Genomic DNA, 18,956 nt, shown 5'->3' with positions numbered 1-18,956 from the left:
AAATTATATTTCTTTTATGTCAAAAATCATTAGGATATTAATTAAAGATCATGTTCCATGAAGATATTTAGTAAATTTCCTACTGTAAATATATCAAAACTTCATTTTTGATTAGTAATATGCATTGCTAAGAACTTCATTTGAACAACTTTAAAGGAGATTTTCTCAATATTCAGATTTTTTTGCTCCCTCAGATTCCAGATTTTCAAATATTGTCCTATCCTAACAAACCATACATCAATGGAAAGATTATTTATTCAGCTTTCAGATGATGTAGAAATCTCAATAAAAAAAAAAATGACCCTTATGACTGGTTTTGTGCTCCAGGATCACATATGATTGTTTATGACACTGTTTCCAGTAAAACAGTGCAAATGACCCTGATGTTTCAGCTTTACATCTCAGTCATGAGGCATTTTTATGATGGAGAATTTGACCATTGTGTTTTGCAAGCAGAAATTTTCTCTCTCTTTGTTTTTAGCTGAATATAATAAAACACTACTTGTTTTAGAGGAACCATGTAATGAATTTATTGCCCAAGTTTTATCTGTAGATGCAGTGATCCCTTTGAAAGGCTTGTGATTTTTTTATGCTAAAAACAGTTTTCCTGATTTGTTCTCTTTTTTATTTTGTCCTCGTGTGGTTTGTGATTAATATGAGAAACAATAAGCACACTGTTTTATCTAAGGCTTCAGTCAGTGTGAAGAGGGTTGGCGGCCGTATGAGGAGAGATGCTACTTCTTCTCCTCTGATATGAAGTCATGGCATGACGCACTGGAGGATTGTGTTAGTAAAGGAAGTAACCTGATGAGCATCCAGGACCTTCACGAGCGGGTGAGATACACACCACCACAGTAACGATGAGAAATAGATCACATTTACATCTAACATCAAGCATGCTCTTCCAGACGTGGGTCCGGACGCAGATCGGCACCTCCATCTACTGGATCGGACTGAATGACGTGGCGTCCGAGGGAAACTGGGAATGGAGTGATGGGACTGTTTTCTATCCCTACCTGTCGTGAGTGAGAAGTTCACTCTTAGTTAGAGCTCCTTTACAGCTGATTTACTCATGTGTGCAGCTCTACATCATACAGATGAATAGAGTCTTTAAGGCTCATGCAGGAACGTATGGTGCAGTTCTCCACACTGATGATCCCTCAGATATGTCTGTAGATAAATGATGCAGTTCCGTGTGAGGAGCAAACTCTGATCCTGTGAATTGCAGGTACTGGAAGGAGGGTCAGCCGGACAACTGGGCAGATAATGAAGATTGTGGGCAGGTTCTGGGAGCCAATGACGGCAGATGGAACGATGAAACCTGCTCAGCCAGACGGCAGTACATTTGTAAACGATCAAACCGTACGTATAATCTATTTAATGTACAGTAATGTGTGTATCTGCTTGTGTATGTGTGTGACATATTCTTCTCTGTGTCTCTCAGCGAACCCAGCTCCAGTCTGCGACTCTGCGAACGGCTGGCAGGCCTTCGGCTCAAACTGCTATAAGAGACGGGCCGGCGTCCAGAAGAGCTGGACAGCGGCTCGCAGCGACTGTGTCCGAGAGGGAGGAGACCTAGTGTCAATCACATCTTCTGAAGAGGAGCAGTATGTCACGAGCCGTCTGGACGCGTCCGCGTTTGACCTCTGGATTGGCTTTTCCACAATGGTGAGAATCATCACTGGACAACATGCACCTCAGTGAAATCTGTTGAATCATTTCTTGAACACCAAAGAGCGGGACCATTTATTTTTCACTTATTTTCTTAAAATCTAAATAGACTACCAGGGCAAGACTGCACATTTTATTACATGTTAATAATCACAGCTCAAACAGTTGCATTGCTGTTATATTTCTGTTGAATGTTGTCTGTATTCACTTCCCTTATTTTCACAGAAATGCACAACTTTATCCTGTCAAATACAACCAAATGCCACGACTTTCACTTGGTCTGATGCGAGTACATCCACATACACAAACTGGCCGGCAGGACAACCTGATCTCACGTAAGACAACTGCTAAACTAGTTGTAGCACCTGGTTAGTTTTATTACTATGGTCTTTTCAAAACTGACTCAAAGAAGGTGTTTTTCACTATAATAAAATGAAGAATTTAAGTGTTGACCTGCATAATAATAACTCAAACTCTCACTGTTGAACCCAGTGACAAAGCCAATGGTGTGTGTACTGCTATGATAAAAGAATCAGGAGAGGATTATGGGAAATGGAGAACACACGCCTGCCGCTTTCAACGACCTTACATGTGCAAGAAAGCTTTGAATAGTAAGATTACAGAACATAGAGAACATTATCACTCTGTAATTCATTTTGTGTTTGCGCACTGAGATACAATATTGTGCATGATTCAGTTATTAATGCTACATATGCATTTAATCATTATAACTGTGTTTCAGTTGTTTTTGTTTAGTGATTTGCTCTTCTGTTTCTGTCGCTCCAGCCATCTGTCCTTCTGGATGGTTGAGTTTCTCAGGAAACTGTTATTGGGTGGTCAGTAACCAGAATCTCCTGACCAGCTGGTATCTGGCTCAGACCAAGTGCTTTGACATGGGTGGAAACCTAGTGACCATCAAAAAGTGAGAATGAACATTGAAGCTTAAGGAAGTTTTTAAAGTTAGGAGTTTAAAGGTAATGGGTCACATACATGCTCGTTCTCTATGTTTGTTTTTATCTCTAGTGAAGAGGAGCAGTTCTTCATTAACGCACAGTTGCCTGATTTTCACCAGGTAGATGTACCTGATCTGTGGATTGGCATTTCAGGTGAGTGATACAGTCCTTGTAAAATTATGAAAATGAATGCATCTTTTGGAGAATTTTTTTTAAAAGTGAACTGCAGAGTGTGTATTTTAGCCGAAAGTTTCAATTCACATTTATTTGTATAGCACTTTTCACAATACATATTGTTTCTACATTAGTTAAGTGTGATCTGTTATGAGAGGTGCCTGTCAAAGTAATGTTCAGTGCTAAAATTATAAAATCATGCAGTCAGTTAATGTCACGTATTCAGTCGTAAGTCCTCGCAGGGACTGGTGTCATCTCAAATCTTCGTAAGAGGCTAGATCCGATCTGGAGCTGGCATAATCTCTACTTAGAAACAGGATAAATAGCACAGCTGCTGTTTGTAACGTTCATAAGATGGTCTCTGATCAGAATTACTATGATCTGCATCAGTTATCTGAATGTGAACAGTCCATTGGGCTCATCTTGGTGTTGACTTTCTGAATTTTAACACAGATAAGGACCATGATGGCACATTTAGGTGGGTGGACAAAACTGCAGTTGAGTTTTCAAACTGGAGCCCAAATTTCCCTCAAAACTCAGCAAACCTGTGGGACTGTGGCCAGATTTACACCGGTAAGATTCTCGATAGAGTTACTCAGTGCAGTGCACACACAATGTCAGCTTTAAAAGATTTCTTTGAAAAAACTGAGCTGAATCTTTTTTTTTTTTTCCTTGTAATAGGAAACTATGCTGGAAAATGGGAAACCACCAACTGCTTTAAAAACCTGGGATATATTTGCAAGATCCCTGGAGGACAAAATGTGAAGCCCACAGTGGCTCCAGGTGAAACTACAGAAAGTCCCACACTGTCATTTGATATGAATGAATGGCTGTTAATGCATATTTTCAGAATGACACAAACATCCTCATGACGTCGGTTTTACAGAGAAGGGTTCTAATCTCTTTCCCAACACACTGAACCCCAGAAAACTGGCCAACCAATAGGATTCACGCTTTTGGTCACATGGCCAGAGCTGTTACATAAAACTTTGACTTGTTGGCGCTCATGTACAGGCTAATTTGCAAAGCAACAGTGAACAGCATAGGAAGAAGCCGTCTACTTTCAGAGAGTGATTTTGCATTTTCATTGGTCCTGTCTGCCAGGGGTTTTTCTACATTGTTGGATTAATATCATGGTAGACGTGTCAGGGTTGTGTTTTTACTATGGTTCACTGAATGTTTTTCTGCAGACTCACATTGTGATGAAGGGTATCTGCTCTTCGGTGAATACTGCTATCACTTTGAGACTGAAACAGTCAAGAACTGGCAGGATGCAGAAAATTACTGTGTGGCTCAGAGTGGACACCTGGTCAGCATCCACAAGCAAGAAACCGTCAGCTTTCTGACAGGTGCGATAGAAGACCAGTTCTTCATCAAAGATATTAACTCCTGGATCATTTTGCTCACAAAACATTTGAAAAAATAATATAATACAATGTTTTTGGGTAGTTGGTTTCATTGGGTTCTTGCTATCTAGTTAAAAATACTTAAAGGCTACAAAGTAGGTCAAATGTATAAAGAAATACAGAAAATTCCCAAGTGTTCAAGCATCGACGTATATGACGTTTTATTTTTGCTCTGATCTCACAGCCCACATGAGCAGATCTTCCTGGGTGGGTCTCAATGATATCGTCAAAGAGGGAACGTTTGTGTGGAGCGATGGATCTCAAGCAGTAAGGGATCAGCCTTTAAACTTATACATTTGATCACACAAAGTGAGAAAGCTTTGGGTGAACAACAATATTTTGGCAGTTCCGCATCCAGTTATTTGAAGCTTTATTTTGTTCCATGTCAAGCGTTTGAGGAGCTTTGTCTGTTCTCTCTGGCCTCTGCAGGACTTTCTTCCCTGGGAGACGAACCAGCCGGATAACTGGCAGAATAATGAAGATTGTGTTCACATCCGTGGCACCGAGCACCAGGACACAGGAAAAATCAACGACCTACCCTGCACATCCACTTACCCCTTCATCTGTCAGAAAGGTGCGAACAGTCTGAGGTTTTCCTGTCTGATCAGTCTTTTATTTGTTTTATTGTTTACGCACAATGATCAAAGCATTGTTTTAGTGAGTTACAACAGTTAGTTACATTAGTCTTTTTTTATTGACCAACTTTAAAGCCATCAAATCCATTCTTTCCATTGGTGTGATTTTGAGATACTGATATTGATTTTATTTTTCCAGCAAAAGGTCAAGGGCCACCGCCTCCCCCAACATCTGGTCCAGGTACCGATTTGTTACTGACTCTCTCTACACACCACACACTGAGACATTCACATATTTGTGTTTGTTTCTGTCTTGCGGTACATATCGGTCTCTGTGTATCGGACTGGAAGCGTCTGATTGTTTTGCGTGTCTGTGCCTGAGCTCTTGAATTGATTTCATTTGCTTCTCCTGTCAGGCTGGAATGCGAAGTGCGGCTCCTGGGTTTCCGACCCGTTTAATGATTACTGCTACCTGTTTATTACTCTGTCCATGAGGAAGTGGGCCGACGCTCGCACGGATTGCGTGAATCAGGGTGGAGATCTCGTCAGCATCACTGAGCCGTTTGAACAAAGTTTCATCCATGGTTAGTATCCAGTTACTCAACAGACTCTCAAGATGTTCCAGATCCACTTATGCTCATGTTCACCCGCAGCTCAAATCCAGTCGGTTCCCACGGGTGTTTCTCTGTGGATGGGAGCGCATGACTCCATCACCGAGGGAGGCTGGATGTGGACAGACGGCTCTCCGTTCCGCTATATAAACTGGGCTGCAGGTGAAAAGATTTGAGACGATAAAGCACCCTTTAAGCTTTTTGTTAAATGAGTCAAAATCAAGTTTAATGAAGAAAATAATCTGCGCCTCATTTATTGCTAAAGGAAACCCTGATGATTATTATGGTGAAGACTGCCTGTCCATTTTAATCAACTCTGGAGCGTGGAATGATGATGACTGCGAGAACAAGAGAGGGTATATCTGCAAGCGTCGCGGTACGTTCCTTTAACTGCATTTCGTTGCCCTGTACCTTACATGTGCAATGACAATAAAGTTGAATCTAATCTAAACCCCTTTCAAATAATACTGAGTGATGTATTAATGTTTAGAAAGTACACCTTTTCCCTTTTTCAGGGAACACTCCTGAGCCTCCTCCGCCGCATGATGGTACGTTTGGCTTCTGTTACTCGTCTGCCACGAATCTCTTGAGCCTTGCTGAGTTTGTTCTTGTGTTGTACTCTAGGTTTCTACACAACATACGCATGTCAGGACTCCAGCTTGGTCCTTCACTGCCCCCAGAACAGCATCATCAACATCCAGTCGGCTTTTTACGGGCGCCGCAGTGACAAGATCTGTCCGTATGGAGATGGAGCCTCTGGTAAATCACAGCATTGAGAGGGTAAATGAGAGCGTTTAATGTGTTCATGCAGGATCTCTGATGGACTGAATGAACCTTGCAGGTGTGTGCACTGTTGAGGGCACGCTGGCTTTGGCCAGGACGATGTGCGATAACAGAGAGTTCTGTTTCCTATTCGCTCACACTGACTCTGATCCCTGCCCCACCGTCTCCAAATACCTGGAGGTGATATTCAGCTGCGAGCAGAACGGTGAGGACACTTCTACTGAGAACGTGAATATGAATAAAATGAATTATGAAAAGCTTGGTGGCAATTATGACAAGATGTGTTCAGAAAATCATACTGGTACTTGAGATTAAGCTCGGCTAAAAAGAGGTTTTAGGTGAAAAAAGTTAAAGACTTGAGAGGAGGAAGAACTTCTAATACAAAACCATATACAATAGGGTCAGTAAATGTTACAGTATTCAGTATGTGACACATTCCCTGATGAGTGTGTGTTGTTTCTAGTGTGTTTGAGAGGGTTGGGTGTGGAGGACGGAAACGTCACTAATTCAATGCTCTCGGCATCATCGTCTCTCAGTGGAAAAGGACCAGATAAAGCTAGACTGAAAGGGAACTCGTGCTGGATGCCCTCCACCTCTGGTCTGTCTCCTTAATAGTTGAATTTATCACAAAATCGCTTCAGGTATTTGAAGAAAACCAAAACCATTTTGCATCTCATGCCTGACATGCAAACTGTTACACAGCGAACTCCTGGATTCAGGTGAATGTGGGTCAACTGAAGAAGATCACAGGGGTCGTCATTCAGGGCTGTCCGTCTTCAGATCACTGGGTTACTAAGTTTAAGATCCAGACCAGCACAGATGGCCTGTCCTGGAAAGACTACAGCAGCGATGGAGGGGTACACACACTCACTCACTCACACACACACACACACACACACTCTCTCTCTCTCTCTCTCTCATACACACACGCACACACTACAGAGGAGCATCTGTGTGTGAGAGGATCAGATATGAGCTCAGGAGGTTCTGATGGTGGTTCTGTCACAGGAGTATCCGGGTTCTGTGGACAGGACGACTCCAGAGACGCGTTTGTTGGGGACGCCGGTCTCAGCGCAGTATGTTCGTGTTCTGCCGCTGGCGTGGAACGGTCAAGCGGGGCTGCGACTGGACATTTTGGGCTGCTTACCAGACTGTGAGCTCAACCGAAGCTTGATTCAGAAGATGAATTGTTGTTTTGGATCAATGGAATTGTTGTTTTGAAATAGAACTATAATTAATCCCAGTCTGTCCTCTGTGAAAATTAAGCCTATCTGTTTCCCTTTTTTTGGCTGTTTTTCAGATGCTGTGACTTGCAGTGCAAAACCCAGCCTGGACCACTCCGTAGACAGAATGATGTAATTATCGAGTCTTGACTATCTGAAACCCTGGTTAAGTCTTAATATACTGTCAGTGGCAGCGGTTCATGATCCACACATCTTGTGTTTCTCCATTATTTAACAAATTGATTCAAATAATCAAAGCAATAAACCTGAACGTACAGAAGGTGCTGTGGAATAACAACTACTGGTTTAAATGTTCTGACTGGAAATCCTGCAGTTGTGCCATATATATGTTATCCATGTTATGGAAACTCATTTTTTGGGTTTATTTCATTTTGCTTTGTTTGTTTCAGGGTTCATTGTCCTGCTGGTTGTGCCAGCGAGGCATACTCTGTGTACGGGACAGACATGTATCGCGGGGTACGACTATAATCGATTATAACATAACGTCAAACATGCGTTTTTTCCTCATGATTCATGACTGTCATTTGTTTCAGGACTCTAATATCTGTGCCGCTGCGATTCACGCTGGAGTGGTTCTCAATGACATTGGAGGAGACTGCACTCTTCTCAAAGCTGACGGTCAGAACTTTTACAGCGGATCCACCAGAAACGGCATTGTATCCAGACAGTAAGCCTCCAGTCTTCTCTGAGATACCTGCTTGTTAAAGAGTCGGCTTTAGAGTCAAATACGCTGTGATGTGTTGCAGGTTTGATGGACTCTACTCTGTGTCGTACCACTTTACTGATGGAGGTAAGACAGGTTTCTCACTCGTCACAACATCATTACTTTATTGCAAAAGCTTGTTGGTCTGAATGGCATGTCTCTTCAGAGCTGAGGTGTTCTGGTCCAGACTGGTATGAGTTTGGAGAGTTCTGCTATAAGCCGTTTGAGGAGAAGAAGACGTGGCACAGCGCGCGGACGGCCTGCAGGCAGCTGGGAGCTGATCTGGTGTCGATCCTGTCCATGACAGAGCAGAGCTGGCTGGAGAGTTACCTGTACCAGGGTATGTGTGCACATTTACCAGCTCGTTTAGGTGCAAATAAACACAAATCGTGATTGAAATCGTAGTTATATTCATTTCATTCGCTTCCTTTCCCATGTGCTCGTGTCACATGGCTTTGATTGTATTTATGGAAATTAGAGGGAAGGTTTTAACAAAACACGTATGTGAGAGTGTGTATGTGAGAGTGTGTGTGTGTGTGTGTGTGTGTGTGAGAGTGTGTGTGTGAGTGTGTATGTGAGAGTGTGTGTGTGTGTGAGTGTGTGTATTTGTGTGTATTAGTGTGTGTAATAACTCCACACACACGACGGCTAAATGTGCTCTTCTCACAACATTTCCTCTTTGTCCCGTCAAACAGCCACCAGTGACGTGTGGATCGGTCTGAATGATCTGAGCTTCGCGGGTTTGTTCTCGTGGTCGGATCATCATGAGGTCACGTTCACACTCTGGGCTCCCGGGGAACCCAACAATCACCAGGGCTTCAGTGAGGACTGTGTGGAGATGTACCACGAGGTACTGCATTTACTGACAGACACAAAACTAAACACAGGAGCATCAATGTCATCGTAATGCTTTGTGTCTCAGACGGGCCGATGGAACGACGTCAGCTGCACGGAGCTAAACACCTACGTCTGTAAGATGCCCAAAGGTCACTATCCGCTGCCCTCCGTCCAGCCCACCATCTACGGCTGTCCTCAGGTCAGTCATGCGCTCTCATGGAGGGCCATCAGTGACCCTGACCCTGTCACAGTCACACTAACCGTGTGTGTGTGTGTGTGTTCTGCAGGGCTGGGATGTTTTTGAGTACTCTTGCTATTGGTTTGAAGAAGCTGCTAGAAGTCATGAGGAAGCCAAAGCGTTCTGTGAGAGTCGGAGCAGCACTCTGCTGCATATCTTGGACCTGTGAGTGTCTAAAGCTCTCGTGTTCTGTTTACAGTCATAAACTGTTTCTGTGCTCGTGTAGCTCTGGTCACTCAGCTGCTGTCGCCGTCTGCAGGTACGAACAGGCTCACTTCACAGCTCTGATGAGCCGGTACTCCGGAGACTGGTGGATCGGGCTGCGGGCGAGAGGAGGGGTGGCGGGTGTCGACTATTACTGGGACAACGACGCTTTAATAACCTACACCAACTGGGGCCGCAATGAGCCAAGTAATTCATCAGTTTACACCACAGATACTTCTGTCCTAGACATTACACCTGAGTGCTGTTTAGAACTACATCACCGCTCATAATCCAATCCGATTTCACTGCATCTCTAGATAACCTTGCTGGATCCTGTGTCACGATGTCGACCAGCCCGCTGGCAGGATTCTGGAATAACAAACAGTGTGAAGAATCATTCCCGTTTGTGTGTGAAGCTTCTCGTAACGGCATCTCTCCACCGACTCGAGCTCCGACGCTGCCTCCGGTGACTGGGTGCGAGAGCAACTGGGGCGGAGAGCCTCACTTCAGAAACTGCTACAGGGTGATCTAAGCCATGCCTTCCACTGACTGATGCACACCACAGAGCGGGATATTGTTAGGAAGCGACGTTCACGTCTACATGCACTGCACACACATGCGCCACCGTCAGCTTTAGTTCAGTTCTTCACATGCACACGCTTCAATATGTTGAAGGATGCTGCTCATGCCTCCATTGTCTATTGTAGAAAAACTCTTGAATCATCTAGATCAGGGGTGCCCAATCCTGTTCCTGGAGATCTACCTACCTGCAACGTTCAGCTCCAAACACAACTGAACCAACTAATTAGGATCTGAAGGAGCACTTGATAATTACAGACAGGTGTGTTTGATCAGGGTTGGAACTGAACTTTGCAGGTAGGTAGGTCTCCAGGAACAGGATTGGGCTCCACTGATCTAGATTGAACAAAAGAAAAGTCTTTCTGTCCATATCAGCAAGGAAAAACGACCTTCCAGAGAATAAGGGGAAGAATTATGTCTTCTAGCTCAAACCTACACCATGAATACTGGGTGTAATTATAACAACACCAATGGCTCTTTTGACTGGCATTAGCCCTGTCAAAATACACTGTTTAAACCCCAGTATTGCTCTTCTCTAAGTAGCTGTATGCAATGAAAAGACAAAATTGGTACACTTTTTCATTGTATGTGGGAGTGTAGAGAGCATCAGGCTGATTTGTGGGAACTGATGAGACTGGTCCTTTACCACTAAATTTTGTGCTTCATATTGTGCGTTCCATTCGCATGTACGTGATGTTTCACATCGCTGCTGCCTGCAAAACCCCAGGATAAGCCATTCTCAAGAGTGGTGATTATTATAGTACATGTTCTGTGTTTTTAATGGTCTTCTCATTGACGTGTTTGTATTGGTTTAACAGCTGTTCACAGTGGACTTTGCCCAGAAGAAGAGCTGGCAGGCGGCTAGAGAAGACTGTCTCGCCCGTGGCGCTGACCTGGTCAGCATCCACAGTCCCGAGGAGGAAATTTTCCTGTCCGGCTACTCGAAGGGAAAAACCAAGTGGATCGGACTGAGTGTCAACCCGTTGGAGGGAGGTGTGTCTGCTCACTGGTGTTTCACTGACCACGAGAATGTCTTAGAATTGGATGGAGCGGTTTCTAACCTCTCTTCTCTAAGGTTACCACTGGAGCGACGGGATGCCGGTCAGTCACACGAACTGGGGCCACGGTGAACCCAATAATCACAATGGCCGAGAAAACTGTGTGGAGATGGTGACCACTAAAAACGGGACATCCTGGTGGAACGACCTGAACTGTGACGCCCACCAGGACTGGATTTGCATGATTGCTAAAGGAAAGAAACCCATTATACCTCCGGAGCCTCCGTCGCCTGCACCAGGTGCCAGTGCAATCTGTTATTACCAGTGAAATAACCTTCATGATCCTTTTCTGTGCTCTGAGATTGTGTTTGGAAAATGCTGATAAATGTAGGAAATTTAATGCTATTCCTTTTCAAAAATATGGAGCAAATAACACACAAATGTATTTGTACATGTGGGTCAGAATTAGTTAATTTATTGGAGGTGTTTGTTTATTAATGGGGTTTTTTTCTTCAGCTCCTGAGTGCGGATCGAACCCTGGCTGGAGGAAGAACAACGGCATCTGTTATTACTATAATGACACAGATATCGTGGACTTTCACATGGCCCTTGTGAGGTGTTACGAGGAGAAAGCTCATATGGTGTCCATCGCTGATGAAGCCGAGCAGTCTTACGTGCTCAGCCTGGTACGAAAGCTCCAGGCTTTTGAATGTTTGATCAGTGATTTGTAGGAGTGACTTGAGAATTCTTCACAAAAGACATGAGTCCTCGTAAGACATCACATTAAAGGTGGATGAATCATGATCTGTGAGAGCACTGGTCTGATTGTGTGTTGTTTTCAGGTGGGCACCGGTCAGGCGGCTGCGGCCTGGATAGGAATGAGAATGTTTGGGGTTGCAGGAGGAGAGTATTTGTAAGCCTTAAACAGAATATTAGTAGCATTTGTTTCCACATGTGTGTTTTTAACATGTTCTCTGGCATGACGGTCAGTCCTACAGAGCTGTTTCTGTGTTCAGGTGGACCGATCTGTCTCCGGTGACGTATGTGCACTGGGGTCCCGGAGAACCCAATGATGCAAACGGTGAAGAACAGTGTGTCCAGATGAACAGACATCCAGGTGCACTATTATATTAATGTTCATGTTAATACTTCATATTAACATGTTGTTTTTAACCACTGTGCTTTTGAAAACCCTAATCATCTCCATCATCATATTCATGGTATATAATAACACTGCTATGTTTCTTTTAATGGATGCTTGTCAAAACATTACAATATATCATTATATAACACATAATAAATAAGAATTATAAACTTGTTCAGAAACGAGTCAAATGCAGTGTCAGTCAATGCTTCACTATGACTAGTTTAAAAAATACAGAAGTCCGATAGATAGTCCATTTATTGTGCAGAACAGACTTCAAATTTTGTGTTGTTTGTACGTTTATCAAATGTAGCTGTATTTATTTATTGTTTACTAACATGTGATGCTTTTAGGATTCAGAGATCCAAGTGGTTTAAATGTGAATGTTTTGTTTTTCGATAGGTTCGTGGAATGATGCAAACTGTGGACGCGCCAATGCTGGTTACGTGTGTAAAAAATATCCAGGAAATGACCACACACCGCTGCCTCCAACGGCATCATGGGAAGGAAACTGCCCCGAAGGTACGGCTGACATGAATCAACATGCATAAATCCAGACATAAAGCTTTCAGGCATTCAGTCAGTGATTGGTCAGGCTAATCTGGCAAAGGTTCAGTGATTTCAGTTTTCCTAAAGAAACATTGTGATTGTTTCAGGATGGATGAAATTCCACAACAAATGCTACATATTCAAAGGAAAGCACTATCATCAGTCTGAGATCAAGGCGAACTGGACTTACGCACAGAATTGGTGCCGACAGCAGAAAGGAGATCTCGCCGTCATTGATAATCAGAATGAAAACGGTACTTTGTAAGATGTTATAATAGCAGACCTTCCCTTGTTAATAGAGGGTTAATAGAGTTGTTAATCATGCTGATGTACACTGTTTGCAAGGTGAGCCCAAAGTTGAAATTCCTCTTTTTATTATGATGGCTTGGCTAACATTGTTGTTAAATCTTGTCTTAGAAAACTTATCTTTTAAGCTCATTTCACTTTTAGGCATGCTCTCTGTTTGTTTGTTTGTTTAACATCTATTTAATGATCTATACCCAGCAACAGGGATGTGTCAGATCTAAAATCCATGCAAACACTGTCCTAATCTGTGACATTATGACCCTCTTTCCAGATTTTGTGGCTAGTTATCTCAGGGATCTGCTTGTACCCGTTTGGATCGGTTTATCTGATAGGCTGCATGAAGGGAAGTTTGCATGGAGTGATGGAGTCAGTCCAGTCTTATACACAAACTGGGCCGATAAAGAGCCAAACAACGCTGATGGGGAGGTGAAGAATTTCTGTCGTGTTGTAGATAGATAGATGGATAGATATAGTAATATGTAATTACAGTATCTTTTAAAGATAAAACTAGTTGACCTGCAGAGGTGCTGATGCTGATCTCTGATGTCTTTCTCTCAGGAACACTGCACTTCAATCTCCCATAATCACCTGGTCACGGGCCGCTGGAACGATGAGAACTGTGACCACGAGCGAGGATGGGTGTGCTCCATGAAGAAATGTACTGACATCTTCACTTGTGTCTTCATTCTAAATGTAGTTATATAAACGCTCTAGAAACAGGGCTGGGAAACACATGATAAGAGTTTGTCACCAGAATTGTTTGACCTTTCAAAATATAACCCTTAACTATGAGATAGCTTGAAGTTTAACCTAACTCTAACTCGTTTTCTGCAGCGAGCAGCATCCCGGTCCCGCCGCCCACCAGCACCCCATGTCCGTCTGGATACATCACCTGGTACAGCAGCTGCTATAAGCTGGTGTCCGAGCCCAAGAGCTGGGAGGAGGCTCAGCAGGCCTGTGTGAAGGAGGGAGGGAACCTGGCCAGTGTGGACATGAGCTATGACCAGGCCTTCATCTCCGCAGCCGTGCAGCAGGGCAAGACGGACGCCTGGATCGGACTCCGCCGGCTGGTACTTCAGCTCTGCCGGAGTTTAATGAGCTCACTAACGTTACGCAGAACTCAAGCCTTGCTCTTCTCCTGCAGGCTAGCAGCGACTCATACACATGGTCCGACGGCTGGCCAGTGTTCTTCACGCACTGGGGCCCCGGGGAGCCGACCGATCACGAGGGAGAAGGGTGCGTCAGCATGCATGCGCCCTCGCTTTTCATCCAGGGCACCTGGAACGACACGGCCTGTGCCGCCGCCAAGCCCTACATCTGCAAAATCACTAAAGGTAAAGCTGACCGAGCCACGGATGCACATCAAGCACTTCATATCAGTTACATTAAATTATATTTACATTTAGTCATTTAGCAGCCGCTTTTATCCAAAGCGAAAGAAGCAATCAAAACCAACAAAAGAGCAATATATGCAAGTGCTATGACAAGTCTCAGTTAGCCTAACATTTACATTACATTTACATTTATGCATTTAGCAGACGCTTTTATCCAAAGCGACTTACATTGCATTCAAGTTACAGTTTTTACATTTTATCAGCTCTTGCTTTCCCTGGGAATCGAACCCATGACCTTGGTGTTGCTAGCATGCTCTACTATTTGAGCTACAGGAAAGCTGTAGCTCAAATGTGTAACACAGTGTAGCAAGGTTTTTTACATACATATATATATATATATATCTCGTGCTGTCAAATGATTAGTCGCATCCAAAATCAAAGTTTTTGTTTACATAATATATGTGTGTATACTATGTATATTTATTAAGTATATATAAAGACACACACATACAGCATATATTTTGAAAATATTTACATGTATATATTTATATTCATATAAATTATATCCTTTATAAATATATTCAATATAGAAATGTATATTTTTCTTAAATATATACATGCATGTGTGTGTATTTATATATACATAATAAATATACACAGTACACACACGTGTTATGTAAACAAAAACTTTGATTTTGGATGCGATTAATCGTTTGACAGCACGAGAGATATATATATATATATATATATATATATATATATATATATATACACACACACACACGCACAAACAAAGAAAACAAGTAGATAGAATAGAAAAAGAATATAGAAAGCTAGTGTGAAGAGTTTTTTTATAAAATGAACAGAGTGCAAGTGATAAAGGGTCAAGTGCTATTTTATAAAAAAAAAGAAAACAAATAGAAAAAAAGAGTTAGAATAGAAAGTACTAGAGTTAGAGGGTCAAATAAAGATGGAAGAGATGTGTTTTTAGTTGATTCTTGAAGATGGCTAAGGACTCAGCTGCTGGGATTGAGTTGGGCAGGAGGGAACAGTTAATGTAAAAGTCTGTGAAAGTGATTTTGTGCCTCTTTGGGATGAACAATAAAGCATCGTTCACTTGCAGAACACAAGCTTCTAGAGGCACATAAGTCTGAAGCAATGAATTAAGGTAAAGGGGTGCAGAGCCAGTGGTGGTTTTGTAGGCAAATATTAATGAATTAATTACAAACACCTGTCTCCAAACTCTCCGCAGAAAAGCCTCCATCGACGCCGGCTCCTGGAGACGGGAAGTGTTTGTGGGGCTGGCGGCCGTACGGACGTTACTGCTATATCGTATACGACGAAAAAGTGGGTTACTCGTGGCCAACAGCGAGACACATCTGCCAAGAGGTGAACAGAGGCGAATTAGCCTCGATTCACAGCCGGGCCGAGGTGGAGTTCATCAGGAACATCAACTACACCAAGTACCACAACATCTGGATCGGCCTCACCAGAGGCGGCTCATGTACGCAGCTCATCCCTCGCACCCTCATCCTTCATGTGACCTCTGACCCCATGTGCTGATCTTGTGCCCATTCTGATTGTAGATGAATGGGCCTGGACGGATCAGACGTCTCTGGGCTTCACAAACTGGGCTCCTGGAGAACCCAACGAAGCGTTTCACGATGGCGACGTGGGGAAAGAGAACTGCGTGGAGATGTATCACGACGGCACGTGGAACGATAACAACTGTCTGCAGAAGAGAGGCTTCGTGTGTCGACACCGGCAGTGTACGTTCACCTCATTCACACTCAGACTCTCACACTGTATTCAAGCCGGCTTCAGTTCTTAAAGTTTAGTGAGTTGAACAGCGGAGACAGTCCAGATCGAAAACCTTTATACAGACACAGCTCATACTCAAACACACAACACACACACAGTTCAGAGTCACCCATCCGATCCAGAACCAGACAGCTGATTCCATGCCCTGCTTCTAATAGCATGTTCTCTTGTGTTCAGATTATGTGACCGATGATAATGGGCCCGTCATCCCAACTGACCCATCATTGAGTGAGTTCACGAACTGAGCGGTTTTTCTGACACATGCTATAAGATGTTGATGTGTTGTTGTGACTGAAGCTGTTGTTTGTGAAGCAGTGGACAGCGGTCTGATCGCCGGGGCCGTTATCGGGGCCATCGTCTGCGCGGCGCTGATCCTGGCCGCGATGTACTATGTGTTTAGTGTGAAGGGCGTAAAACCAGGAGATATCAGCTTCTTCAAACACGAAACCAAGAATATTGATGTGGTAAGTTTTGTGATCGAAGACTTCTTATTTTAGCCTGCGTCTAACCTGAATGAGAGAAAGTTGCTTAACGTGTGTTTGGCATGTTTGATGCCAGTAAACACTATAGACATTTTTTCTGCATTTAAACTTTTTTTTACAATCTGTTAACAGCCTGCGTTCACCAACCCGAACTTCGCTGGAGAATCTGACACATGAACCGTGGGAGATTCATCTGGTTCTGTACAGGAACTAAAGCACTGAAATATGTTCAATCAGCACTGAAACAGAATCATACAACCGTCAGCCTACAGATTGTTTTTGTTTTACTTTTTTGTATTCTTGTTCACATTTTGGAAATTGTTTTTAAATTTGCACAAATGCGTTGTTGTGTTAATGTTTATTGACTGTACAGTTGTTTCTTGAAATTAATTTAAAATAAATATATTTACTAAACAGCATTAGAAATTTTTCAAAACTTTGACGTTGTGTTAAAGCATGTCTTTTGATTGGCAGCTGGTGGAGGCGGGGCTAAAACACCCAAACCACAATATCTTTAATAAAGATTTCCAAAAACACAGACGCAATCAAACTTCATAAGACTCTGAACATACATGAATTCACAGAACACTGAAATCATCACCAGCTGCCCAACATCTGTGCCAGAGTTTAACGATTTGATTTGATTTTCACTCCATTAATCTAGTTTATTCCTGCAACAGAGCCTTGTACACTGATCATCTTTCTTCATTTTTAAAGATTTGTCGGTAACACTTTACAATACTGTTCCATCATTAATGAATAACTACACAAGAACACATGAGTAATGCAATATTAGCACTCTAGTAACTAACAAGAAACTCTGATTAATGAATTAGTAAGTAATAGTGCTTAGTCGAATGTGGTAGTTCACTATTATCTAATCAGTAACTATAATTTTTTCATACCTCCCTAAGAAATACTAAGAACTACTGTATACAGGTTCATAATTAATTGAATAATACATAATGTATAATTAATACTAAAGTAAAGGTCATGGTAACCCACTAGTAATGACTCAAGCATTACCAAATTCTTCAGAAGGAATTACTAATTATTTGGATCAGTATTCTAAAGTGAAGATCGTGATAACTCTCTAGTAATGACTGAAATCATTGTAAACTTTGAGGTTTTTGTAAGGTTCTGGTTAATTAATTTAGCTAGATTTGGTAACAGTGGGTTACCGTGATCTTCTCTTTAGTATAATTAGTCATTTCTTCAGAAGGACGTAGTAACACTTGAGTCATTTCTATCCACAACCTTACATATATCTCAAAAGCTTAAAATGACGTCAGTCAATATTAGGGAGTTATGATGCTTTTCACTTTAGAATACTGATCCAAGCAGTTAGTAGTTCCTTTAAAAGAATTTGATAATTCTTGAGTCATTACTAGTGGGTTACCATGATCTTCATTTTAGAATTAATTATACATTATGCATAATTCACATTAATTATGAACCTGTATACAGTAGTTCTTAGTGGTTCTCCAGGATATATATAAAAAAATAATACTTATTGATTAGCTAATAGTGAACTACCAGTTTCAACTGAGCGCTATTAATTACTAAATCAATAATTATAGTTTCTTGTTAGGTAATAGTAGTTACTGCAATGTTAATAGTGCATTAGTGAATTGTTCCTGTGTAGTTATTCATTAACAAAGGATCAGTATTCTAAAGCGTTACCGATTTATCAAACAGTTGGGGTCAGAGAGCCTCTGTCTGTGGAAATGAGATATTTGCAGCTTTATTCCCCTTTATTTCATTATTATTCTCATAATAATTAAATAAATGTCATGACAACTGCTGTTTGAAGATGCTGTTGATCTGGCTTTAGTTTGATTTAATGCAGAACGATGGATGAAGAGCTCCTCTAGGAATCTAATCAGTACTTTCATAAAGAGCTGTCCTGATGCCGCTGCAATAAATAAAACAAAGGCATTATTATTATTTGCTGTGGGTGAAAGTGAAAGTCTTTTTATAATCATCCAGTAGGCCTGAGAAAACGGTACCGATATTCATAGACGTACACCTTCGATAATGAGAGAAAAAATGTTCGATATAGGCATGTGCTATGAGTGACGCAGACAGCACACACAAACACGAAAACATGCTGAATTGAGTGCTGTGCCTGCCTGTGATGAGGAGATTGTGAATAAAATAAAATAAAAGAATATTAGTCCAATTTAAAATAAACATTTGCATTTGAATGCAAAAATAGTACAATCAAACATGGCCGTAGCCAGGCTTTGAAAATTAGTGAGGTCCGGTGGGTTGGGGATGGGGTTGTGTTGGGGGTCATTGATCATTTTTACCCTATTTATTGCATCAAAATTTGTTAATACTT

The 18,956-nt window shown here is 42.1% G+C and overlaps 3 protein-coding genes across 3 annotated transcripts; all 3 read left to right on the top strand.

Annotated features, from left to right (window-relative positions):
- Positions 1-896: 896 nt before the first annotated feature.
- On the top strand, positions 897-9,027 carry LOC306856015 (macrophage mannose receptor 1-like; the record flags this gene model as incomplete). The annotated part of the gene is made up of 28 exons (XM_079394973.1): positions 897-1,021; positions 1,229-1,362; positions 1,445-1,668; positions 1,897-2,006; positions 2,164-2,282; positions 2,458-2,593; positions 2,695-2,777; positions 3,252-3,371; positions 3,480-3,581; positions 3,989-4,147; positions 4,389-4,471; positions 4,634-4,778; positions 4,979-5,020; positions 5,196-5,363; positions 5,433-5,552; positions 5,656-5,766; positions 5,906-5,938; positions 6,015-6,149; positions 6,232-6,378; positions 6,637-6,771; positions 6,876-7,030; positions 7,182-7,326; positions 7,474-7,528; positions 7,807-7,873; positions 7,951-8,084; positions 8,164-8,207; positions 8,287-8,460; positions 8,816-9,027. 28 exons carry the CDS (start codon positions 897-899, stop codon positions 9,025-9,027), a joined length of 3,417 nt encoding a protein of 1,138 aa, XP_079251099.1.
- Positions 9,028-9,046: 19 nt separating this feature from the next.
- On the top strand, positions 9,047-12,031 carry LOC306855755 (macrophage mannose receptor 1-like). Its single transcript, XM_079394599.1, has 8 exons — positions 9,047-9,156; positions 9,245-9,360; positions 9,455-9,606; positions 9,717-9,922; positions 10,797-10,971; positions 11,054-11,275; positions 11,493-11,662; positions 11,819-12,031. Exons 1-8 carry the CDS (start codon positions 9,097-9,099, stop codon positions 11,891-11,893), a joined length of 1,176 nt encoding a protein of 391 aa, XP_079250725.1. The 5' UTR covers positions 9,047-9,096; the 3' UTR covers positions 11,894-12,031.
- On the top strand, positions 11,917-17,141 carry LOC306855754 (macrophage mannose receptor 1-like). The gene is made up of 12 exons (XM_079394598.1): positions 11,917-12,093; positions 12,523-12,642; positions 12,777-12,923; positions 13,247-13,401; positions 13,534-13,633; positions 13,810-14,045; positions 14,120-14,309; positions 15,562-15,813; positions 15,896-16,078; positions 16,308-16,358; positions 16,443-16,594; positions 16,745-17,141. The coding sequence occupies exons 1-12, from the start codon at positions 12,078-12,080 to the stop codon at positions 16,787-16,789; spliced, it is 1,647 nt and encodes a 548-aa protein (XP_079250724.1). The 5' UTR covers positions 11,917-12,077; the 3' UTR covers positions 16,790-17,141.
- The last annotated feature ends 1,815 nt before the right edge of the window (positions 17,142-18,956 follow it).

Source organism: Barbus barbus (assembly GCF_936440315.1).
Source record: "Barbus barbus genome assembly, chromosome: 36".
In the NCBI taxonomy this organism is placed as follows: Eukaryota; Metazoa; Chordata; class Actinopteri; order Cypriniformes; family Cyprinidae; genus Barbus; species Barbus barbus.
Note: the sequence above shows the minus strand (reverse complement) of the source record. Positions and strands in the feature narration are given on the sequence as shown.

Coding starts and splice junctions, on each gene's coding strand:
- LOC306855754 (XM_079394598.1), top strand. Junction 14,046..14,119: donor GGATCGGACTCCGCCGGCTG/GTACTTCAGCTC, acceptor CTTCTCCTGCAG/GCTAGCAGCGACTCATACAC. Junction 15,814..15,895: donor CCTCACCAGAGGCGGCTCAT/GTACGCAGCTCA, acceptor TTCTGATTGTAG/ATGAATGGGCCTGGACGGAT.
- LOC306855755 (XM_079394599.1), top strand. CDS start 9,097: ATGCCCAAAGGTCACTATCCGCTGCCCTCCGTCCAGCCCACCATCTAC. Junction 10,972..11,053: donor TGTCAACCCGTTGGAGGGAG/GTGTGTCTGCTC, acceptor CTCTTCTCTAAG/GTTACCACTGGAGCGACGGG. Junction 11,276..11,492: donor GCCTCCGTCGCCTGCACCAG/GTGCCAGTGCAA, acceptor TTTTTTCTTCAG/CTCCTGAGTGCGGATCGAAC.